Here is a 23,867-nt window from a genome sequence, read left to right on the forward strand (position 1 = left end):
AATTGTTCAGCAGTTGGAGCTAACCAATTGATAGTAGAAAGCACAAGCTACTGGAACTTTTAAAATGAAGAGTACCAGGGACAGACCTCATACTTTCAGTCAGCCACTCCTGGAGCGCCACAGGCACGAATAAACCACCCTCTTGTTTACGCCCTGGCTCCAGGGCGTTAGCTAAAATCTTCCTGCCTTGTGCAACGTGAGCATCCCCGCGCCACGCTGCCCCTGCCCTGCCCACGCCGCACGCGGGCCCAGTAAACGCCGAGGAGCGCGCCCGGCAGGGGCCAGCAGGGGGCGCCGTGGCTGTTGTGAACGCTGCAAATGCCTCCCGGACTGGCTCTGAAGACCCGAAAATTCGCCAGAGATACTTTTTTTGGCCATTCTGCAGTTGCATGCGCTCCGGGTTTTGCCTACTCCAGTTCTTAGGTAGGGGCCCAGTTGGTGACCGAGAAGCTTGGCTGCGTGCCGCGCTGGGGAAGGGCTGAGGTCCGGGAGCACGGCGCGGTCGGTTTCGTCCAGGCTGGAGTCTCCCAGCAGCGCTCTCCCCCGCGGCCGCCCTGCCTCTCCGTGCCGCGACGAGTGGGTGGCAAGAAGGGAGTGGGTGGCCGAGAAGACAAGCGGCCGACAGGAGCGGCGCGGTTCCATTGGCGAGGCTGCGCTGGAAACGGCGGCCGCGGCGATCCGAAGAGAAACGAGGACTGGGAGCAGGAGGAACTAGGGCCCTATGAAGAGGAGCTGCCACTGAGGAGGGAGGCGGATTCTTCCGGCTGCAGCTGCCGCGTTTCCCGGACGCAGCCCGGTGAACCTGCCTGCCTGTAAGGTGCTCGCCAGGTAGCTCTGCTCCCCGAGGGTCCCCGCCCTCGCTCCGCCCCGCGCTCGGGACGGAAGGAGCGGGCCAGCGCTGCAGGCGGCTGGGCGCACGGAGCCCGAGTGCGGCGCCCGAGAGCCGCACCGCCGCGCAGGTCGGCAAACCAAGAAAAGGAAGCGCGGTCCATTCGCACCCTGCTCGGCGTCCCCACCCCTTGCACTCTCAACCTTGCAGCCAGCGAACATCGCGGCCACGGAGGCGCCGAGGAGGAGCGAGCCGCCGCCGGGTAGCGGCGTGCCTCCGGGGGAGAGAGCGCCCGAGAGGAAGCGGCGGCGCGGCGGGGAAGGCGCGGCTCGCGATGGCAGTTGCTTAGCCGGACGGGCGCGGAGCAGCCCCGAACTGTGGCTGGCCAGACGCGGTGGCGGGGCAGGGGACGCCGCCGCTGCCGCAGCCTTGCCGGGAGCTATGGGCACGGAGGCGGGCGAGGGCATCACTTTCTCCGTGCCACGTTTCGGCTCTTTGGGCTTATGCACCTTCGCCGAGGGCGGCAGCTGCCGGAGGGGAGGAGCGGCGGCGACGGTGGAGGGCGAGGAGAACCAGCAGCCACCGCCGCCACCCGGTAGTTTCTGGAACGTGGAGAGCGCCGCCGGCCCTGGCACCGGCTGTCCCGCTGCCAGCTCCGGGGGCAGCGCCACTCGGAGCCGGGGCAACTCTGGTGGCGGAGGCGGCCGACAGACCACTGTGGCATATGTGATTAACGAAGCGAGCCAGGGGCAGCTGGTGGTGGCCGAGAGTGAGGCCCTGCAGAGCCTGCGGGAGGCGTGCGAGGCTGTGGGCGCCGCGCTGGAGACCCTGCATTTTGGTAAACTGGACTTTGGGGAAACCACGGTGCTGGACCGCTTTTACAATGCAGGTGCGTGTGTAACCCCTTCCCATCGTTTGCGACGGGTGGCCTCGTGTTCCCTTGTCGCCCTTTGGATTTTTTTTACCCCTTGGGCAGGAAGCACGCTTGCTACTTATTCACTTCTTGCCCCACCTTAGGGGCCGCGAGGGTACTCGCGGCCGCTGGAAGAGAGTATATGTGTGCTTGTGCAAGAGTCTCTGTGTGTGTTTGTGCGAGAGATCGACTGACCCAGCCAGCGCCCCGCGCTGGAGCCCTGCCGTCCGTGTCGTCCTGGAGAACTTCAGTTCTTCAGAAGTACTGGATATTTGCCTCAATCAGTCGTTCTCCATTCAATGTCTCTGTTTCGCTTCTGTTAGATTTGGCCCATGTTTTCCTTCTACATATACCTGTGAGCACTTTAGATGACGCTGTCCTTCTGCCTACTCGTTTTCTCTGTACTTTTGGGAGTACAGAAACGATGACTTATGCCACATGGCCGGCTGCACGCAGAGTGTATTTATACAAATTTGCATGTCGTGTCATGACCTTCCCAACTCATTTTACCTTCAACAGGTTTTAGTGGTTTGAATGTCCCATCTCTTACCAATTTCAACTTTCAGGTAATTACTTCCGAAAGTGATAATATTGTAACTTATGCTAAACTTATGTGATATCTTTGTTAGGATTATCGGTGGAAGAACCAGGGTCTGTTTTTTATTGCCCTATATACGTTTCTTAGGCTGGAAAATTTAAATTTATAATGTAACATTGTTCCAAATGCTGATATGCTATCTTGATAACTAAGATTAGATTGGCCATTAAAGTGATTGTTATCATATTCCATGAAAAAATGTATATTTTCATCCTGTTCCAGATTTCAAAAAATGTTATGCAGTTCTGGTGACTGAAGCAATTAATTTGTCTTAGCAATTGGCTTGATGCCAGTGGGTTTTTTTTTTTTTTTTTTTTTTTTGGTTAGCAAATGTTAGGAATAATATAACATGTTATTGAAATTAAACTTTAGCAGCCTTCACAATCAATGTTGAGAATATATGCATATTTATTTTTATACTTGTAGGTGGAAAACTTGATTTAATTGTGATTTCAAAACAGTAAGGTTCTTACCTTTTTGCTCACATAAAAGGTTTTATTTTCCAATCTCGTTTTCAGTTCTAATTCTATTCAGTCTCTTCAAAACACCTGAAGTAGGCTTATGCCAGCTCTGGAATTCAGCCAAAGCTGAATATTTTAAGAACAAGAAGAACTTCATGTAAGGAAGCCAGACTAAATAAACTAGGACTTTTTGGATCTGGTATTTTTTTACCGTCTTGGTCTTCCCAACTGAACATGAGTGTAATATATTATAGCTTGGTTCTTTGGGTAGCTTGCTATAAAAGTTACATAAACATAACTTTTCTAAAAATTATAGCATTCTTATTTTTGAATTATAACTTGGAAGATATGAAGGAAGCGTCAAAGAACTGAAAGATGTGGGAGAAAAGCACCCAGCTATGTACTTGAATCTATTTTTATTGCACTGATAGCTTGGTTTTTTTTTTTTTTTTTGAATAGGCCTCTTAAACCCAAAGCTAATTTGAAAGAAAGTTTCCTAACAAGGCTTACTTACTGTTTATTCTCCAAATGCTGCCCCTGGGAAAGGGAGAGAGGAAGATTAGTAGGAGAACTGACATTTGAACTATATCGTATTTAATCTTCCAAATAAGCCTGTGAAGGTAGTACTTGTTATGCTCCTTAGGTGAGAAAACTGAGGGATATATAACCAGCTTTAGGTCACATAAGAGCCTTGGTGGTGCAATGCTTAAGCACTCAGCTGCTAACCAAAGTGTCAGAGGTTCAAACCCACCAGCCAGTTGATGGGAGAAAGATGTGGCAGTCTGTTTCCATAAAGATGACAGCCTTGAAAACCCTATGGGGCAGTTCTACTCTGTCCCATAGGATTGCTGTGAGTTGGAATCAACTCTATGGCAATGGGGTTTAGGTTACACAGGTAGTAAGTGGTCAGAGCAGGATTCCGCTGCAGGTATAAGTCCCGAAAAGATCATGGTTGGGTCATACTTCCTCCATTCAGATGGGCTCAACTTATTCTCAGAATCAAGGGAAACTACCCATGTAGGAATCATGTGATGGAGAGCTGGCAGGACCTTCAGAGCCATTGAGGTGCAGTGTGGAATAAGGGGGAGGGCACTCTCTGGGAAGACTCATATTCCCAGACCTCCTCTGTCCCGCAGCGTTGTTTAACCTGGGCAGGCTCCATTTCAACCTCTGCCCACCTGGGTGACGTGAACTCTGCTCCCTTCTGTTCAGCATGAAGATGTGACAGTATAATGTTATCGGTTTCATCCAAACCCTTTGTTTTTCTAAACTGAGGGCTGCAGAGTTTGATAGGACTAAAACTTATCTTCTGTCTTCTAAGAGAAGCCTTGTTCCTCTCCACTAGGGGTGGGCAAACTTTATCTGTCAAGACCCAGGGAGTAAATATTTTAGGTTTTGCAGTCCATAAGGTGTCCCTCCCAACTACTCACCTCTGCCATAAATAGTAACTAAACAAATGATTGAGGCTATGTTCCAATAAAATTTTATTTCTGGACATTGAAATTTGAATTTCACATAATTCTCGTGTGACAAAATATGACTCTTTTGATTTTTTTCCCCCAACCATTTAAAAATGTAAAAGCCATTCTTAGTTTGCAGGCCGTGCAAAAATAGGTGGCCTGCTAGATTTGGCCCGTGGGCCATGTTGACCTTTTTTCTACAACCACTACCTCCCACTTGAAAGATGAATCATTGTAATGTAGTAGGAGATCACGTCTCTTCCAGTTAGATCTGAATTTTAGTTCTGGTTCTGCTATTAACCACCCAATCTTGAGCAAGCCCCTTCATCTACTCAAATGGAGATTCTTTGCCTATAAAATTGACTGGGATGGAGGTAGATGGGAAATTGAACTAAATTTATAAGATTCCCTCATTTAGTCCTGTGAATTTACAAAGTCAAGGCAGCATGGTGCGCTGGGACAGAGTGTCAGAATAGGAGTTTCAAAGTCTGAATTTTGGCCCTGGTCCTTCTGTAATTTGGAGCAAGTCATTGAAAATGTTAGAAAATAGTGGGACGTTGGGATGATTAATTGGTATCTGAGATTCCCTCTAGCTCTCAAATTCTGTACTTTAAAATCACAACATTATTAATATAAATGAATCATTTCACTCCATAGGTATTGATGAACTGCTTGAATATGTCATGTTCTCTGCCCTCGAAGAGCTCAAAGTTGGTGGGGAGGGTAGACTCAATGCAGGATATAGTATCGTCATTGTGAGGGTCCATACAGAGTGGGTTGGGCTCCTGGTCCATCTAGAGTAATATTGAGAGTGTGGCGAGTTTGAGGGTGGCACCCTAAAGAAAGTGACATCTGAACTGAGCTAGAAGGGCAAGCAAGCATGACTTGACCAGGGCCTCACATTTAGAAGGGAAGCAATGGTGTTGAAATAGCTCAACTTAATGTAATGAATAAGAACTTAAGGCTTGGTTACATTTTTATAAACTTACCCTATCTTTAGGGCCCTGGTGGCGCAGTGGTTAAGAGCTTGGGTGCTAATCAAAAGGTCAGCAGTTCGAATCCACCAGCAGCTCCTTGGAAACCCTATGGAGCAGTTCTACTCTGTCCTGTAGGGTAGCTATGAGGTGTAATCGACTTCATGGCGTTGAGTTTATGGGCTACCCTATCTTTGTATAAGCGGAAAAAAACAAACCCACTGCTGTCAGTTCCGACGCAGGGACCCTATAGGACAGTGTAGAACTGCCCCCATAGGATTTCCAAGGCTGTAATCTTTACATGGAGCGACTAGTGGGTTCGAACCACTGACCTTTTGGTTAGCAGCCGAGTGCTTACCATTGCGCCACCAAGTCTCCTCTTATCTTTGTATACTGGTGTATTTTTAAAGACTAGATGGCATTTAAAGATTTTTATTGATTTTCCCTATTTGATTATTGTTTAACGATATTCCTAGTTTGTTGTTTGACTACACTTGTCATTCTCTATTTCATCCTCATTCTGAGGAGATACTTCAGCTTTATCAATGCTTTTATGCAAATTAATATTATTTACATATACAAGAAACTATTACTCAGGGATGGCAAATGCCATGGCAACAACATTCCTTCCCAGCCCCTGGCTAAGAGAGGTCAGTGATACAGGCTGCTTTGAATAGGTGGAAAGACCCCAGCTGGCAGGATCTTAAAATTTTTTTTTTTAATGGACATCACTCTTGTGAGGTATAGGTACAATAGCCTGTATTATTCTCCCAATTTGCTTATAAGAAAACTGAAGGGTGATAGGTTATATTCATTCATTCATTAAGGTTAAACGATTTAAGGTTGGTCCTTGGAACCTGGAGCACACTTTTGCTTGGAAACAGTATTATAGATGGTAGGTAGATTCTGGGACTAGTCTATAAAAAGCCTTGTTAACTCAGTGTACTCCAAGTATGGAATGCATTCACCATTTTAAACATTGTTGCTATGGAAGATTAAGCTCCTTGAACTCAACTTCGTGAACACTTTTCCTGTGGCAGAATCAGTAACGTTTGCTTTGATTTAGCTATTGGAAGCTTCTTGGCAAGATGTAGGAGCATCAACTTCAATTAGTGGTGGTAAGGTAGTGGACAGAGAAAGCACTGGAAAGCTGAGGCTGCAAAGCAAAGAGGGGTGCTCAGTGAATGTGAAGGTGGATGTGATGCCAGCAGGTTCCATTAACGATCTCACCCCTTTCAGCCGCTTCCCTTTCCCCACCTAACCTATTTATGGCCCTGGGCCTTCCTGCGGAGGTAAGACCCAGGGCCATTGCTCTGCTGAAGGCCACCTCGCTCCTTTTCAGTGGGCACACTCCTTTCCCTGTCACCAGTCATTACATCTCCGCTATATCCTCTTTCTGGCTCTCTGCAAACTGTAATCCCTTACTCAGCCTTTAACCCTCTAGCAACAGTGGGCGACAGGAAGAAAACATGGGCTGATTGAAATTTTAAGAGCTTAACTTTGATAGTCGCATCCGAATTATTTTCTCTTTACTTAGGATCATGATAAAAGTGGCCCACTTATGCTGTGTCGCTGGAGAGGCATCTGTCCTCCCTCGGCTTTGGTTCCACTTGGCTCCAGCAAAGCCCTTTAAGTCTTCCAATATCATTTGGTAACAAAACAAAACAAAACTCTCATATCATGTCCATCCCAAACTGTGAAGTTCTTGAAAGTCTTCCATCCCACTTCTGTATTTTCTACTTTCAAATCCAAGGAGGCTTTTGTACATATTGTCTCATATACTTTGAGGTAGAGGGTGAAGTCTGATGAAGTCTGTATTTCCTAAATAGTGTTTCCCATGGACCAGTAAAATAAAAAAAGAAAAATTGGAGGACTAATATGATTGTCAACCTTTTAATTTTTCCAAGGAAGAATATTATAAATAGAGAAAGAAAAACTGTATAACCAGCTATCTATTGCTATGATTTCTTAAAAAGAAAAGACAATTTTAGGTTAAAAAAACTAGAGACGGCATAACCTTAGAATAGGAATCCCTGGGTGATGCAAACAGTTAATGCGTTCCGCTGCTAACCCAAAGGTTGGGGGTTTGATTTCACACAGAGGCACCTAGGAAGAAAGGCCTGGTGATCTACTTCCGAAAAATCAGCCATTGAAAACCTAATGGAGCACAGTTCTATTCTGACACACATGGCGTTGCCATGAATCAAATTCAACACTGTAGCCACTAGTTAACGTTAGAATAAAGGTAGTAAGGTTAGTGTAGGAGGGGAGAGGGAAGGGTTGAAAGAAGTGAAATTTTTAATGGAACCCCTGCTGGCGTCGCCTCCCACTTTGCTGAGCCTCCTGCTATCCTTTTTCTCCCTGCAGCCTCAGCCTTCCAGTCCTTCCTTTGCATACAGGAAATGTATGAAAAAGTCACTGCTTATTATTTATTTACCCCGATTTCACCATGGATGAGTGAAAACATTATCATGCCAGCCAGCACAGCAGTGTTTGAGAGTCTCAAGCAGCTCCTCCCTGCTTTTGAGTCATTCTGCTTTTGTACCAGAAGCAAGCTTTAGTTACATTATCAAAAGAATAAACATACAAGCTCATAAGAAAAAACTCTGGATAGGAAGGGATTACAAAAATAAAAATAAATCCTAGTGGTGCCCCACACGTGGGTTTTCTCTCAGTTTTTCGCATTTCGCTGGTGTGCCATTGAGGCAGCTGCTGGTGACACCATACGAACCCAGAGCACTGTGCTTCCTCGGATAAGTGGTCCGTTGAGGCAAAATTATAATTTTCCAAAAAGAGCTTTGCTAGCAAATCGGGGGAAAGCAAAACTAAAATGAAAACCTGGAAGTACAAAAATAGATTGTTTTTAGAGCACCCATTTCTTACCCTAAATAGTCGACTACAGATTGTCGTGACTGGCACTGCTTCCCTGCTCCTAGGTTCCTGGTTTCTTCCCTCAAAGTGCTCATCTTTGGTCTGTGTGAGACAGTCTTTAGTTGGCAGTGTTAGCTGGTCCACCTCTAGGTGAAGCTCACTTATAGATGCCCAGTGTGGCCTTGTCTCACCAGTGGACTTGGCTGGTGCCAGCCTGCTGGGAGTTCTTGCTACAGGTCAGTATTTCCCTTCTGGTGGCTACAGACATTGTCCCCTGCTTCCTGTTTCAGAGGCCTGGTTAGAGGCCTGTTCAGTTCCTGTTTCTGGTTTGCAGATAAAAGATGGTTGCATCCTCTTTGTGGAGCTATGGGAGATTGACAAGCACAAAGCCTAATGAATGTGCAAGTCTTTCCACTTCCAGGTATCAACTATTTCTGCTTCTCAAGTACTTGTCCCAAGTGGTCCCTTCAAACACCACTCTAAACCAGGAAAATAGCCGTAGGAAAATGCATTAGTTGGCCAGTCACTGCAGGGATGATAGTTGGCTGTGAAAGCATGGTCCCTCCCTGAAGGCATTTGTAGGGCATCTTATCACACTCTACACTTTCCACCACCCATGGGGTTTTCACTGTAACTGCAGAACATGCCAGAGGAACTTCTCCACTCTGCACTGAGGAAAGATGAGAGTTGGAAATGTGGTGGGACTGGGCAATGGTACAGGAACCCTCAGCTATGTGGATGTCAGCAAAAAATGAGCAACCTGCAGCTTTGGGAAAGGTATATCTTGAAGGCAGCCTCACCTTCCTGTAATTTGGATGTAGGTAAGTAGGGAAACTACCTGTATTTAAGAAAGATACCTTGATTTTCTGAGAGTGAAATTGTGGTGCTAGCGGTTTGCACTCAGCTACTAACTGAAAGCTTGGCGGTTCGAATCAATCCGGTGGTGCTGTGCAAGAAAGGCCTGGCAATCTACTTCTATGATATTGCAGCCATTGAAAACCCTATGAAGTGCAGTTCTACTCTGACACATAGTAGATTGCTTTGAGTCAGAATTGACTCGATGGCAATGGGTTTGGTTGTTTTGGTTTTTATAAAAGGAAAAAAAAATCAAGGCAATATTTTAAATGATTTAAAAATCATTGGTGATCCTAATACATTAGTTTCTTTTTTAAAAAATAATTTATTTTTGTTGATGTTGTTGAGAATATGCACGACAGAATGTAACACCGATTCAGCACAATATGTTTCTTTAGTGTGTTCAGCTTTTCTCTCAGGCTAGAGATGTTGACTAGAGAAACTGATCAGAATATGTGCCAGATTATTGCAGAAGGAGGAAGGGTCTGAGACAAAATTGATTTTTGAAGTATTGTCTTATTATTTCAAAAACATTTAAAAAGTGAGTGCTTACATCTTAGGGCAGTTTTATTTCATAGTTTTGCTTTTTTTTTTTCCCCTCCCAAAAGAAAACAAAGATGAAAAAGGTAAGTAACTCAAGCTACATTGTGGTAATTTTCTTAGAGGAACAGGAGGAGGGAGAGAGAATTTAAATGTTAAAACCATCTCCTACTTAATAAATCATAGCCACAGAAGTTGCACAAGGTAACAGTAGACATTCCCTTCCAAGCAAACCTTTTCTGTGACAGTAGCTAATCAACAATGAGGAAAGCAGTTCCCTTCTGCATATGATTCATACAGGAAGGAAGTTATATTCCTTTGTGCAGGAAGTCTCAAAATGGTCTGTAACCAATTATATCAATATTTCCAATACTTTTAGTCTCTTCTATACGTCTGAACTCTGAAGAAGCAGAAACATAGGAGACAACTGCCCTAGGAAAAATGAATATCAGGCCATCTGTCCATTGACCCCAGACCATATAAAACCAAGTGTTTGTCTAAGCCAGGGAATTCTTCTTCTTTTAAGAATCTTGGTTACCTCTGTTTCTTATTAAAAAATCAGCCAACTTGAGTAAGTAAGCCCAGGCTGTGGAATGTCATATATCTGTTAATGTCATATTCAAGTTTTCTAATGTGTTTATTGCAACAAATATTAGCTTAGAGCTAAGGCAGCCAGGACCAGGAGCATGATTCCTGATGTCCAGGGGCCACAGCTTTTACCTCAAGCTGGGTGTTTTCAAATTTATAATTTGGTCAAAATGGGGCTGAGGTTTCTTTATGTGGCTAGATCAGAATGATAATATAAATTTATGTCAGTGAGTGCAATGTTGTTGTTAATTGCTATGGAGTTGATTCCGATTCATGGCAACCCTAGGTGTGTCAGGGTAGAACTGTTCCATAGGGTTTTCAAGGCATATCGCGAGGCCTGTCTTCCAAGGCACCTCTGGGTTGGTTTGATCCGCCAGCCTTTCAGCTAGTAGTCAAGTGCTTAATAGTTAGCGCCGCCCAAGGAGCCTCAATGCTGTATAGTTCCCCTCTTTTGATCATCTTATTAACTTCATAAACTAAACAGATGTGACGGTGTAATTACCTATGTTTTATAGTTCAGGAAACGCCTCCTTGGAAAGAGTACATGACTTGGCCAGAATTAACCAGTCAAATAGTTGAGCAGGGGTTGAACTCTGATCTCCCAACTTCCAAATAATCCAGGTGTTTTCCACTGTACCACACTTCCCACTGCAGCGAAAACTTTTCAAAGCACATATTCTGTAGAAGAGGGTCAATTCTATTTCCTTGGACCATAAGGTAGCATTACTATAAGGAAGCATCATGGTCCTCCCTTGCTAACAAATTTCACTGACCTCGTTAACATGTAAAATAAGCAGTCAGAGCTCTGACCAGGATCACAACAGAGGGTTCTGGACAGAGCTGGAGAAGGATGTAGAGCATAATTCTAACTCACAAAAAAAAAAAAAAAAAAAAAAAAAAACCAGATTTACTGGCCTAAAGGAGACTGGAGAAACCCCGAGAGTATGGCCCCCAGACACCCTTTTAGCTCAGTGGTAAAGTTACCTTCGAGGTTCACTGATCAGCCTGCGAGTGGACAGCCCAGTAAAACCATGAGAGTAACGAGGTACAGGAGTCCAGTGACAAGGCCCAGAAGGCAGAAGGGGAGTAGGAAGCTGATGATAGGGAACACAAAATAGAGTAAGGATATTGTTGATGTGTTGTGAGATTGTTAACTATTGTCTTAGGGCAACATTTGTAGTAACTGTTAAATGGGAGACTATTTTGTCCTGTAAGCCTTCATCTTAAGTGAGAATAACAGCACAATTAGAAGAGCATAGTCAATGTCACTTAAATGTGTATGTAAAAAAAATTTTTGAAATGGCGTATCTTTGGCTATGTGTATTTTCACCAAAAAAAAAAAAAAAGTTGAGAATTTAGAGGGTTAAAATGTTGTGGGGTTGTTAACCAATGTCATAAAACAGCATGTGTGTTACTGTTACATGAGAAACTATCTGTTCTGTAAGCCTTCACCTGAAGTACAATAAAATATTAAAAAAAAAAAAAAATAAGCAGTCAGAAAGCTGACTTTGCTGTTTCTGTGTCAGTATCAATGAGGGATCCTAGAGCCTAGGCAGACTCTTACTTGCTAGTTGCTTGGCCTGGAGATTAATTGGGCTTTCTCCAAGCAAGTCTTAGGCTATTTTCTGAGCAAAGTAGTCAGATGAACTGCTAAGTGATAGACTTTCTCTAGAGTGACCTAGAGAGCTGGGTTTTCTGTACAGCTTGGGGTCAGTTCTTGTCTTTGGTTCCCTAAGTTTTGTCCCGTGAGTCTGGTTCGTCTTCCCCTAATGTGATAGCATATTCACAGTAATTCAATGCTATAAGCATTTATTAATTGCTTGTGGTGTGCAGTTGATGCATGGAGAACTAAGAAAATGAAGGCGTAAATCTGTAGGAGTATAGTGGCTTCTAACTGATACTGAGGATCAAGTTGGGAGGAGTTATCTGGACTCCTCATTACAACTAAATACTAAAAAAAATTTTTTTTTTTAAATTGTAAGTTATGAAACAGTTTTGTCATAAAGAAAGTACAGAAAATAGTATAAACAGACACTCATGTATCCCCTACCAAGTATAATTGTTAAATATTTTGACAGATTTGTTTTATCTCTGTTTTAAAGACAGAAATTGTTCTGGATACAATTTAAGGCCCCTTTCTTCCTCATCAGTTTTCCCTCTAGTTCTTTATGAAAACTGCTAAATTATAATTTTCACAATGTTAAAATTATGATTAAATTTTATAAACTGTGTTAGGTTACCTAGTTTGTTTTTTATATGAAATCAGTATCATACTGAAAATTACCTAAAATAATTTTACAAATTATGAAAAAATTCGAAGATCTCTTACAAATACTGATAAAATCTCATTAAATTGACTTTCAAGAGGGTATTAGAAGTCTTAAATTAAGAAGAATTTTAGCATTTATGGAAAATGGAGTTACTGCCTGAGATTTAGAACCTATTTTTCTTATATACTGCTTTTCTAGTAGTAGAATTTGACCTGAATTTAAATTCTCTTCTATTTATCTTTTTAGTTTATGAAAAAATGTAGGCTGTTTTAGATAATTGCAGTATGCCAGCAACATAATTTCAATGTAGTATCCTTTAGGTCTATGGTCTATCATATGATTGTGTTGCTTGCTTGTTGATGATGACCAGGAAATTGGCAACTTGAATATCAAGTTATTGAAGGGCTGGGCCACAATGAGGATAGTAAATATACAAACCAAATTTCACTTAGATAATAAAGGCAGCCCTGTATTGGATATATTGTTGGTACAAAACCATATCTGTTATGGTATATATAAAAAATGACTGAGGTAGAAATTGAACTACCCTCTAAGGATCTAAACAGCATATATGAATGTATACTTTATAAAACATTCTAATTAATTTTGGTTCACATATATACCATTAATGTAGATTAGCTCTAGCAAGACAATTCCTAGATTTTGGGGGTGTTGTCTCGGGAAATTAGCTTTGGTTGACCTAGTGAGATTTCAAATCTGAAGATTTGGACAGTAGGATTTTAGTTTTCAAAACTAACTCCTGGTCAATTTCCCAGATATCCTGGCCCAGTGTTTACTGTTTACATACACTCAGACTAAGACAAGTAAAAGACAATCTAGAGGAGTAGGGAGTCTGGCTTTAAAACCTAATGTATCTCTTAGTGTGTGTGCATATCATTCGTTGCAAAGCAGGGTTGGGGTACAAGTTGCTTGGCTTGACCTAATGAAATTAGAGAGCAATGTTGTAGCTTGCATGTGAGTTATGACAAGAATAGTTGGCATGATTTTCTTGCCAAGCGACTCAGTTCTGCCAGTATTTTATGTGCTTAAAGAACACTTGGCAGTTGGTAAATCTGAACTAAAATTGCAAAGGAAATGCAAGCTTGGACTCTTAACAGAGTTCTAGACTCTTCTTTCCCGTATAAAACCAGTAGTGTAGAAAATTCACTTAATCATTAAATTTGATACACCAGTGGATTATCTGGAGACTGCTCCTGCTGTGTTCATCAGAATATCATCCTGCAAGTCTGCGTTGTTTCCAAAGTCTGAAATTAAGGGTTGTTGGCATTATGAAATCTTGACACAGTCATTTATGCTTTCAACTTGACTAACATATAATTTCTAAGGATATTTTGTTAGTAATTACTAGTCTGTTTAGCATATAAGAAGCCCTGGTGGCACAATGGTTAAGTGCTCCGTTGCTAACCCAAAGGTTGGAGGTATGAACCCACCAGCTGCTCTGTGGGAGAAAAGGCCTGGTAATCTGCTCCCATAAAAATTACAGCCTAGGAAACCCTATGGGGCAGTTCTACACGGGGTCACTATGAGTTGAAATCGACTCGATGGCACACACACACACACACAAATTTAGCATATATTCAAATGAGTGGCACACTTGTGTCATAGGTGTTAGTTTAGGTTAATTTATGGCATAGCAGGGTATAAGTGACCAAAATTCATGCTTACTATGAACATAGTATGTTTACAATGTGTACTTTTCAAGATTCTTTTGAAGAAATGAGTTAGATGCAAAGACATCCTAATTAAGAAGGCAAATTGCAGGAGCATTTAAAAGCTGCTAACGTGTATAAATATTCACCAGTGTTCATTAATGACAAAGTTAAGGAATGCCTTACTTGGGTTTATGGGAAGTTTAGAAGTTCAAACAGAATTCCTTATTTCTTGAGTCTGTTTAAGGCAATGGAAGGCAGACAAAAAGCAGACAACTCTAAGCCAAAGAATTTTTAGGTGACTGAGCTTAAGTAACCTTCATGGAGTATTGCAATTATGTTTTTACCTGTCATCATCATTTGGTGCCCACTTATGAAATGTTTGAGAAGGTAAAACCTGGATATAATAAGAGTGATACTCTTCTATTGCAGCCAAATCTCTTACATACTAGGAACTAAAATTAGGATATTGCTGTATCTCACTGGTAGGGTCCTTGGCTTGCCTGCAACATTAAGACATATTTTCACTGCTTGGTGAACGTAGTAAGTAACAGGGAAGTGCTGGCTTACCATTCCCAAGTACTGCGGAGCTCAGGACTCTCCATTTAGTGCAGGTTTTATTAGCTAGCCAATCATAAAGAAATAGGCTGCATGCTTTCATCTTGTTAAATATACAGTGATCATTTTTCTTGATGAGTAATCTCTTGATCATCCAGGATTGTATCTCCTTCTCATTACCTTTTTCCACACTGCAAGTTCAAAGCTCATTTCTAATCCAGAATAGCTCAAGAACAGCCATTCTTTTTTTTTTTTAATTACTATTTTTTATTGTACTTGAGATGTATTTTACAGAACAAATAGTTTCTCATTAAACAGTTAGTACACATATTGTTTTATGACAATGGTTAACAACCGCATGACATGTCAACACTCTCCCTTCTCAACGTTTGGTTCCCTATTACCAGCTTTCCTGTCCCTCCTGCCTTCTAGTCCTTGTCCTTGGACTGAAAAACAGCCATTCTAAGTGATCTCAGAAGCAAGCAAGTTGTTCTTACAACATTTCTTGCAGGGTCGTGACACTGCTTGGTAATCTTGAAGCAGAGTGGTACTGTGATGTTCATATATTGCCATGCATTAGTTTTCTCAGATCACTGTTATTTAATAGGTTTGTGCTTGCCTCTGAAAATATCATTAGACATACTGAAATAAGTTTGCAGGGGCAGGTGTATGCAGTTGTCGTGATTTTTCTGTTTCCAAATCCCATGTTTTTTGGTTTGCTCTGTTTAGTTTATTTGTCAGGGGATTAAGGACCACATTACCTAAATAGAGTTCAGAGTATAAATCACACTTAATTTGAGAAGATTTTCTGAGAGCATAAAAGGTGAAATTGGCTATGACTGGAGAACGAAGGCCCTAATCTGGTTTTAGTTTTTAGTTACCTGGCCTACATGCCTAAAGCTCAATTTGAGACTTGAACTAGGTTGTAAGCTTCTGATAACTTTATATTTGTTGTTGTCAGGTGCTGTTGAGTTGGTTCTGACTCATGGTGACCCTGTGTGCAACAGAACAAAACACTGCCCGATCCTGTGCCATCCTCACAATCATTGTTATGCTTGAGCCCATTGTTGCAGCCACTGTATCAATCCATTTCGCTGAGGGTCGTCCTCTTTTTTGCTGACCCTCTACTTTACCAAGCATGATGTCCTTCTCCAGGGACTAGTCCTTCCTTAATAAGATGTCCAAGGCACGTGAGATGAAGTTTCACCATCCTCCCTTCTAAGGAGCATTCTGGCTGTACTTTTTCCAAGACAGGTTTGTTTGTTCTTCTGGCAGTCCATAGTGTATTCAGTATTCTTCGCCAACACCTGGGTTCAAAGGCATTAATTCTTCTTCTGTCTTCCTTATTCATTGTCCAGCTTTCGCGTGCATGTGAGACGATTGAAATACCATGGCTTGGGTCAGGTGTACCTCAGTGCTCAAACTGACATCTTTTTTTTTTTTTTTTTAACACCTTAAAGAGGTCTTTTGCAGCAGATTTGCTCATTAGTCTTTGAGAATTACCTTTTCAAAACCTGTAATTGTCCCAGTGAGCCACAGAAGAAAGTATTACCCAGCTTTTGAGCCATAATATGTACCTAATACATGGTCACAAAGGAAATATCTTCCTGAATCCAACATACTGCATAATTATTTATGAGCTTGACTTTAGTGTTCTTTGTCATTTAAGCTAAGAGTAACCATGGAAATATTTATCTATTTTTATTCTCTAAGATTCTGTGCAATTTCTTACTGCATGCTTGTGTTTAGTAGCCTTTCTTTGCTACCTTTTAAAATCTCTTAAAAGCTGTTAAATAAATCTTGATTTTCTTTAAGGATTCAGTATTCAAAGCATATTTGATTGTTTGGTGGGTATAAAAAAGCTGCTGTTCCAAAAGTGTTGTATCATATTTGGTACGACTAAGAAGGAGCAACTGAAAAAGTCAAGCAAATGTTACAGGATAGTGAGAAATCCTTTCTTACAAAGCTGTGACATAGAAAGAGCAGTTTCAGGTACTTTAAAGGATTGTTAAAAGATAATTCCATGTCTCTCTTTCTTACCTATCTTGTTTACCCTGTGTCTCTAATTCCTAATATAGTGCTTGGCCCATGTTGTTGTTGGTTGCTTTCAAGTCAGTTCCAACTCATGGCGACCCCATGGGTTACAGAGCAGCCCTGCTCCATGGGGTATTCAAAGTTATGCTTTCTCATTTCCAAATCCAGTTATTTCTCCAGAACATTCAACTTTACTGACCTGCTGACAAGCCCTCTTTACACTGCCTTCAGAACTGTATTCACTTGCTCTCATGCTCTTCCCCTAACCCCCATCCATTGTCCTACCTCACTGACCACTTTCTCTTCCCCACTAGTTGGTGCATTCCTTTATCCATCTTTAAATGCTGGTATTTTTCAGGGTTCTATCATAAGCCCTCTTTATATCCCACCACCTCCTTGTGATGAGTCTTATTTATTTCCATGATGTAGAATGCCTGGCACATAATAAGTGCTCATTAATGTTAGCTATCACTATTATCCTTCAAAGCCCAATTCAAATGTTACCACCTTTACAGCCAACCTCCTCCACACTCCCTTCTCCCCCAGAAGAATCCTCTGCCATTTAGGTCCTCAAAGCACTTACATGAACCTCTAGTTTAACAATTGGAGTCCCTGGGTGGTACAGCTAACATGCTCGGCTGCTAACCAAAAGGTTGGGGTTCGAGTTCACCCAGAGGTGCCTCAGAAGAAAGGCCTGGCGATTTATATCTGAAAAATCAGGCCTTGAAAACCCTTTGGAGCACAGCTCTACTCTGACACACATAGGGTCACCAGGAGTCAGAAATGACTGGGTAACAACTGGTCTAGTATAACCATTAGCATAATATATTAAAGTTATACGTTTATAGGCTGATTTCCCATACCAGACTATAAGGCCCTCATGAGAAGGGATGATGCTGTCCTTGAAATCTATTCTATAAACATCGTTATGCATCTTCTATGGGTTAAGCACAGATACAGAAGACCCGGGTAGGGGTGTCAAGATTCAAAAGATACGGTTTTTTTTTTTTTCTATCTAGGAGTTTAACTCACACTTAAGCAGGAAAAGCAGACATCAAAACTAATAACTAAAAAACCAGTGCATAAAAGGACTATATTCATGCATTCAGTCAATCAACATGTATTAAGTGCCAAGCAGAAGTCCTGGGTAGAGAAACACAGTTAAACACTCAACTACTAGCCAAAAGGTTGGAGGTTGAAATCTACCCAGAGGTGCATCAGAAAACAGGCCTGGGGATCTGCTTCTGAAAAATCAGCCATTGAAAACCCTGTGGAGCACAGTTCAACTCTGAAACACATGGGGTTACCATGAGTAGGAATCAACTGGACGGCAACTGGTTTGGTTATTTATTTATTTACTTCTGATAACCTTTGCCAGAGCAGATTCAGAAGAGCAGGTCATGGTGGATGTCAGGGCACAGTGGCTTGAGCGGCGGCTGGTAGGCAGGGGAGGCATGCAATGAGGAGTATTATTTAAAGGCATGTGTTGGTGAGAGAGAGAAAGAGAAGGCAGTCTCTGGAAACAGCACGTTTCCCCCAAGATGCACACATGGCCTCGTCCTGCCAGTATTATGCCTCAGAGCCATGATGAGGTCAGTAGGCCTTTGTGGACTTAGGTATTATTTAACATTGTTTCTGTGGGAACGTGGAACACAAATTCCCAAGCACTTTCTTTCAGAAAGAACTTGTGGAGTATGACCCTCAGTACATGTACTTGGTTCCTTGTTAGTATTAACAGGCTGAAAATAGAGTTGTTTTTCCTTATGAGATTCTGTAACTTAAATTCATAGTGATACAGCTAAAATTGGGGGTTCTTTACTGCCTGAATTCAGTTTGCGGAAGTGTGGGGCTTGTTCGGGAAGTGAAAGTGTCCATTAAGGAATGGACATCTCAGGCTAGGTGAAGTTTTTTATTCCTCTGTCTTCAGTGGCTGGATTTCACAGGCTTTTGAAATCTAAAGAATAGGAGCTAGAACACAAAATGCTTTTATTGTTGTCTCAGCCGCTGAAACACTTCATTGCTCTTAATGGTGGCTACTTAAAACAATAAAAATGCTGCACTTTTTTTTTTTTAAGAGATATTTTTTACTCAGTGCCACCTCACTTTGTAAACTTATAATAGCAAAACATTTTTTTTTTTTTAGAGTGTGGTTACTTTTTAGACTTTTTTAATATTCCCTTCTAAGCCATTCCCAGTGGAGAGTGGTGTGGACTAGATTACTGGAAAAAAATACCTGGATTAATCTGAAAATTCTGTCACTACCCTACATGCTCATTCGTTGGTGTTCTTTGTCTGTTTGTCCACCCCAAAAGGAAGAAAAATAAATAAATAAATGAGAACAACTTATCTGAATTATTGCTGTTATTTTACTGCGTGTCTTGGAATTAGCTCCCTTCAGCCTTATGTTTTGTACCTGTTGTATATGAGAGGTGTTTTCTGAAGTAATATATAAAGTATTGACCGATGTTCCTGATGGCAGTCTTCATGGAAGGAGACTATCTTCTCAGCCATACCTCCCATGACAGGAAAGGGAAGCAATATATTTGCTTAAGAACATTTTTTATATTTAAGGAATTAAGGATTCCTAAGGACTAAAGCCCTGGTGGCACAGTGGATAAGAGCTATGGCGAGCTATGGCTGTTAACCAAAAGGTCAGTGGTTTGAATCCACCAGGCGCTCCTTGGAAACTCTATGGGGCAGTTCTCTTCTGTCCTGTAGTGTCACTGTGAGTTGGAATCAACTTGATGGCAACTGGTTTGGTTTGGTTTTGGTTACCAAGGACTATGGAGTCTCTCCCCCGATCCCCCAAAATGGGGAATGTAGACCATTACAGAGCAATAAGGAGACCTGCTGACACAGTGTTAAGAGCTTGGCTGCAAACAAAAAGGTCAGCAGTTCGAATCCATCAGCCGCTCCTTGGAAACCCTATGGGGCAGTTCTACTCTGTCCTATATGGTTGCTATGAGTCGGAATCAACTTGACAGCAACAGATTTGGTTTGGTTTGGTTTACTTAGGACAATGGAGTTTCTCCTCTCATCCCCCAAAATGGGGAATGTAGACCATTACAGAGCAATAATGGTTAAACACTTGACTGCTAACTGAAATGTTGGGGATTCAAACTCACCCAGCTGCTCTGAGGGAGAAAGATGTAGTGATCTGCTTCCATGAAGATTACAGCTTAGAAAACCCTATGGGACTGTTCTACTCTGCACATGGGGTTGCTATGAGTCAGAATCAACTCAGCACCACCTAACAACAGCAACAGCAGAAGATTTTGAAAACCTCTTTTGCCAATCAACTCTCAGGGTGAAACTTGAATTTTCTAAAAGAGCATTTCTAAAGAAAACAGACTTTTAAATATTGGGTTGTCATGATAGTAGGGAATTTTCTTTGATAATAGTAATAAACAATAATAATGAAAATATCAGGGTAGTAATCTAGTTGTGCAATTTTCTAGTGGCAATATGGGGGAATTGGCTAGGTTTCATTTCTTTTGTGCATGTGAAATTGGAATTAAAATGCCTTTTTTCTATGATATGATTCAGAAATTTGTGTTTCCATGCCTTACTCCCAGAGCTAGAGGCTTAAGTTTGCTGTACGCTGCACCTGGCTGGCCCACAGGTACCTCAAACTCATTTCCCTGTGGAAATTGTTCCCCTCTTCTAGTTCCTAGTATCTCATTATATCACACCCAGTTTTCCAAACCAGAAACCTGTTCTGAGTTCCTTTAAAATGATCATGAATTTCCTGTTTGTGTCTTTGCTTGTTCTTCTTGATTTGTATACATATTAAGAATAACATCTTTCTTCCCCCAAATTTCCTTCTATTTTTAAAATTTATTAAGTTATTTGAAAGTTTATTTAAAAAATTGAGATATAATTCAAACACCATAAAACTTACCCTCTAAAGGTGTACAATTCATTTCTTTTTAGTAGATTCACAAAATTGTACAATCATTACCAATATTTAATTCCAGAACATTTTCATCACTTCAAAAGGAAACGCTATACCTTTTAGCAGTCACTCCCCATCTGCCCCTCCCTTCAGCCCCTGGCAACCACTAATCTACTTTCCATCTCTATGGATGTGCCTACTCTGGACATTTCACATAAACGGAATCATACAATATGTGGCCTATTGTGTCTAGTTTCTTTCACTTAGCATAATGTTTTTAAGGCTCATTTATGCTGTAGCATGAATCAGCACGGCATTCCTTTTTATGGTTGAATACTGTTCTGTTGTATGGATACACCACTTTTGTTTTTCTGTTCATCAGTTGATGGACATGTAGGTTGTCTCCACTTTTGGGCTATTATTAACAGTGCTGCTATGAACACTGCTATACAAATTTTTGGGTAGACATACGTTTTCAGATTATCTTGAGTATATTCTGAGCAATGGAATTGCTGGGTCATACAATAACTGAAGAATTGCCAGAGTGTTTTCTAAAGTGACTCCCTTTTTCCAGTCCCACCAACAGTGTATGAGTATTCCAGTTTATCTATAATCATCCATAAGTGAGGTTATAGCCATTCTAGTGGGTGTGAAGTGGTATCTCATTGTGGTTTTGATTTACATTTCTCTAATAACTGTAGAATCACTATGAGTCAAAAATCGACTCGACGGCAACGGGTTAATGACTAATGATGTTGAGCATTTTTTTCATGTGCTTATTGGACATTTGTATATCATATTTGAGAAACTATTGATGAACTATGGATGTCTGTTCTAATCCTTAGCCCTCTTTTTAAAATTTGTCTTTTTATTGTTGAGTTGTAATAGCTCTTTATATATTCTAGGTACAAGTCTCATATCAGATATATGATTTTCAAATATTTTCTCTCATTTTGTGGGTTGTTTTTTCATTTTCTTGATAGTGTCCCTTGAAGAGCAAAAGGTTTTAATTTTGATGAAGTCCTGTTTATCTCTCTTTTATTGCTTGTACGTTGATGTCATATTTAAGAAACCATTGCCCAATCCAAGGTCATAAAGATTTACACTTACATTTTCTTCAAAAGTTTTATAGTTTTAGCTCTTACATTCAGGTCATTGTTCCATGTTGAATTAATTTTCTATAGAGTGTGAGGTTAGAGGTTTAACTTCATTCTTTTGCATGTGGAAATCTAGTTTTCTCAGCACCATTTGTGAAAGAGATTACTCTTTCCCCATTTAATGGACTTGACATCCTTGTCAAAAATCAATTGACCATAAATGTATGGGTTAATTCCTGTATTCTCCATTCTATTCCATTGATTTATATGTTCATCCTTATGCCAGTATCACACAGTCTTGCTTACTTTAGCTTCGTAGTAAGCTTTGAAATCAGAAATGTGAGTCCTCCAGTTTTGTTCTTTTTCAAGATTGTTTTGGTTTTCTTTGCACTTCCATATGATTTAAGTGTTATGGATTTAAGTGGCCCCCAGAAATGTGTGTCAACTTGGCTAGGCCATAATTCTCAGTATTGTCTGGTTGTCCTCTGTTTTGTGATTTGGTCTAGTTATCCTATGTGTTATAAATCCTAACCTCTATGATGTTAATGGAGCCCTGGTGGCCCAGTGGTTGAGAGGTCAGCAGTTTGAATCCACCAGCTGCTCCTTGGAAACCCTATGTGGCAGTTCTGCTCTGTCCTATAGGGTCAGTATGAGTGGCAAACGGCTCAACGACAGTGGGTTTTATGATGTTAGTGAGGCAGGACACAATCTACAGGATTAGGTTGTATTTTGAGTCAGTCTTGAGTCAGACTTCTAGCCTCCTAGGCTATGAGATTAAAAAATTCTGTTTGTTAAAGCCATCCACTTGTGGCACTTCTGTTAAAGCAGCACTAGATAACCAAGACAGTTGTTAATTTTTGCAAAAAAGGCAGCTAGGTCTTCCTTCTGTTTTTAACTGTTCTTAATATTATTTTTCTCATTAAATGTATTTCCTTTCTGTTTTTCTTGCATTTCTTGGCTTTCCTGACAACTGGACTCAACTTTTTCTGCTTACCTATTAGCTATTGAACTGATCTATGATTGCAGACTTTTCAGGGTTTTTTGCATTTGTTGTCATTTGTCACAGCCCAAGGTGGTTGTCCTTCTTTCCTTCCTTCTTTTCTTCCTTCCTCCCTCCCTCCTCCCTTCCTCCCTTCCCCTCTTCCTTCTTTCCCTCCTTTTGGCTCTGTTTGGCTCTTACTAGAAATATGGATATTTGTAGAGTCTAACTTAAGAATAAATGAGGCATCACTACCTACCTTTGTCTGCTTATTACCAAAAACTTAAAAATTTAAGTGTGGAAAGTAAAAATATTTCCTAAAAGGGTCATTGTCATGATAAACTTGTCCCTTGTGACTTGGTTTCTTATAGAAAATAAAGAAAATCTGAATTTTTACAAGAAAAAAACTTATCAAACAATTTTCCCATAACATATTTATTATTTTTTATTATTAGTTCATGTTCTTTTTAAAAGTAATCCCTATCTGTGGATACATCCATGGTGAGTGGTTTAGGCACTTCGCAGAACTATGCATTTTAGCATTAAAATATTAGATGAAGAAATGAAGTTTATTATAGATTTAAATTGCCCAGTATTGTCTTAAGTTGGTCTAATAGGAAACTTTCTCTGAAATGTTACCTTAACTTGGAAGATCATATCGATGGACATGCTCTTTGCTCTGTAAATCTATTAATGACCTCTTTCCCCAACCGTAAATTCTGACCTGTCCAGTTTTGTTGAGCCAGATATCCTACCTACCTAATATCCTAAAGGAGCCCTGGTGGTGCAGTGGTTAAGAGCTCAGGCTGCTAACCAAACGTCGGCAGTCTGAATCCACCAGATGCTCCTTGGAAACCCTATGGGGCAGTTCTATTCTGTCCTATAGGGTCGCTGTGAGTCAGAATTGACTTGATGGCAATGGGTTTTTTGGTTAGTACTCTGAAACTCTGTTATTGGGTGTTGTGTTGGTGAATAAAGGAAATTAAGTCAAAACCTCAGATAATCTACTACTCTGCTCGTTACCATGGTTTTTATTGAGGTAAAGAAGATGCAGAAGTTTGGAACTGGCAGAGGCTACAGCCTTGACCTACTTAGCTCTGAGATCGGTGATGCTAAGCTGTTTTTTTTTTTTTTAATTTTATTTTATTGTACTTCAGGTGAAGGCTTATAGAACAAATAGTTTCCCATGAAACAGCAGTATACATGTTGTTTTATGACGTTGGTTAACAACCCCACAACATTTTAACCCTCTAAATTCTCAACCTTTTTTTTTTT

The 23,867-nt window shown here is 41.1% G+C and overlaps 1 protein-coding gene across 6 annotated transcripts in view; it reads left to right on the forward strand.

The window, feature by feature from the left end:
- The first annotated feature begins 387 nt into the window (after positions 1 to 387).
- MAP3K5 (mitogen-activated protein kinase kinase kinase 5) overlaps positions 388 to 23,867 on the forward strand; it is a 239,520-nt gene continuing 216,040 nt past the window's right edge. For 3 of the 6 annotated variants that reach the window (XM_023729852.1, XM_023729867.1, XM_023729870.1), the window contains exon 1: positions 1,135 to 1,718. In XM_023729852.1, coding sequence (XP_023585620.1) covers positions 1,271 to 1,718 — 448 coding nt within the window. In that variant the 5' untranslated portion in view covers positions 1,135 to 1,270. Of the gene's footprint in view, positions 424 to 842; positions 1,719 to 19,293; positions 20,244 to 23,867 lie in introns of those variants that run through there. The other 3 variants (XM_023729862.1, XM_004368890.3, XM_023729857.1) reach the window with 3 other exon arrangements.

This window comes from Trichechus manatus, unplaced genomic scaffold, assembly GCF_000243295.1.
Source record: "Trichechus manatus latirostris isolate Lorelei unplaced genomic scaffold, TriManLat1.0 scaffold00002, whole genome shotgun sequence".
In the NCBI taxonomy this organism is placed as follows: Eukaryota; Metazoa; Chordata; class Mammalia; order Sirenia; family Trichechidae; genus Trichechus; species Trichechus manatus.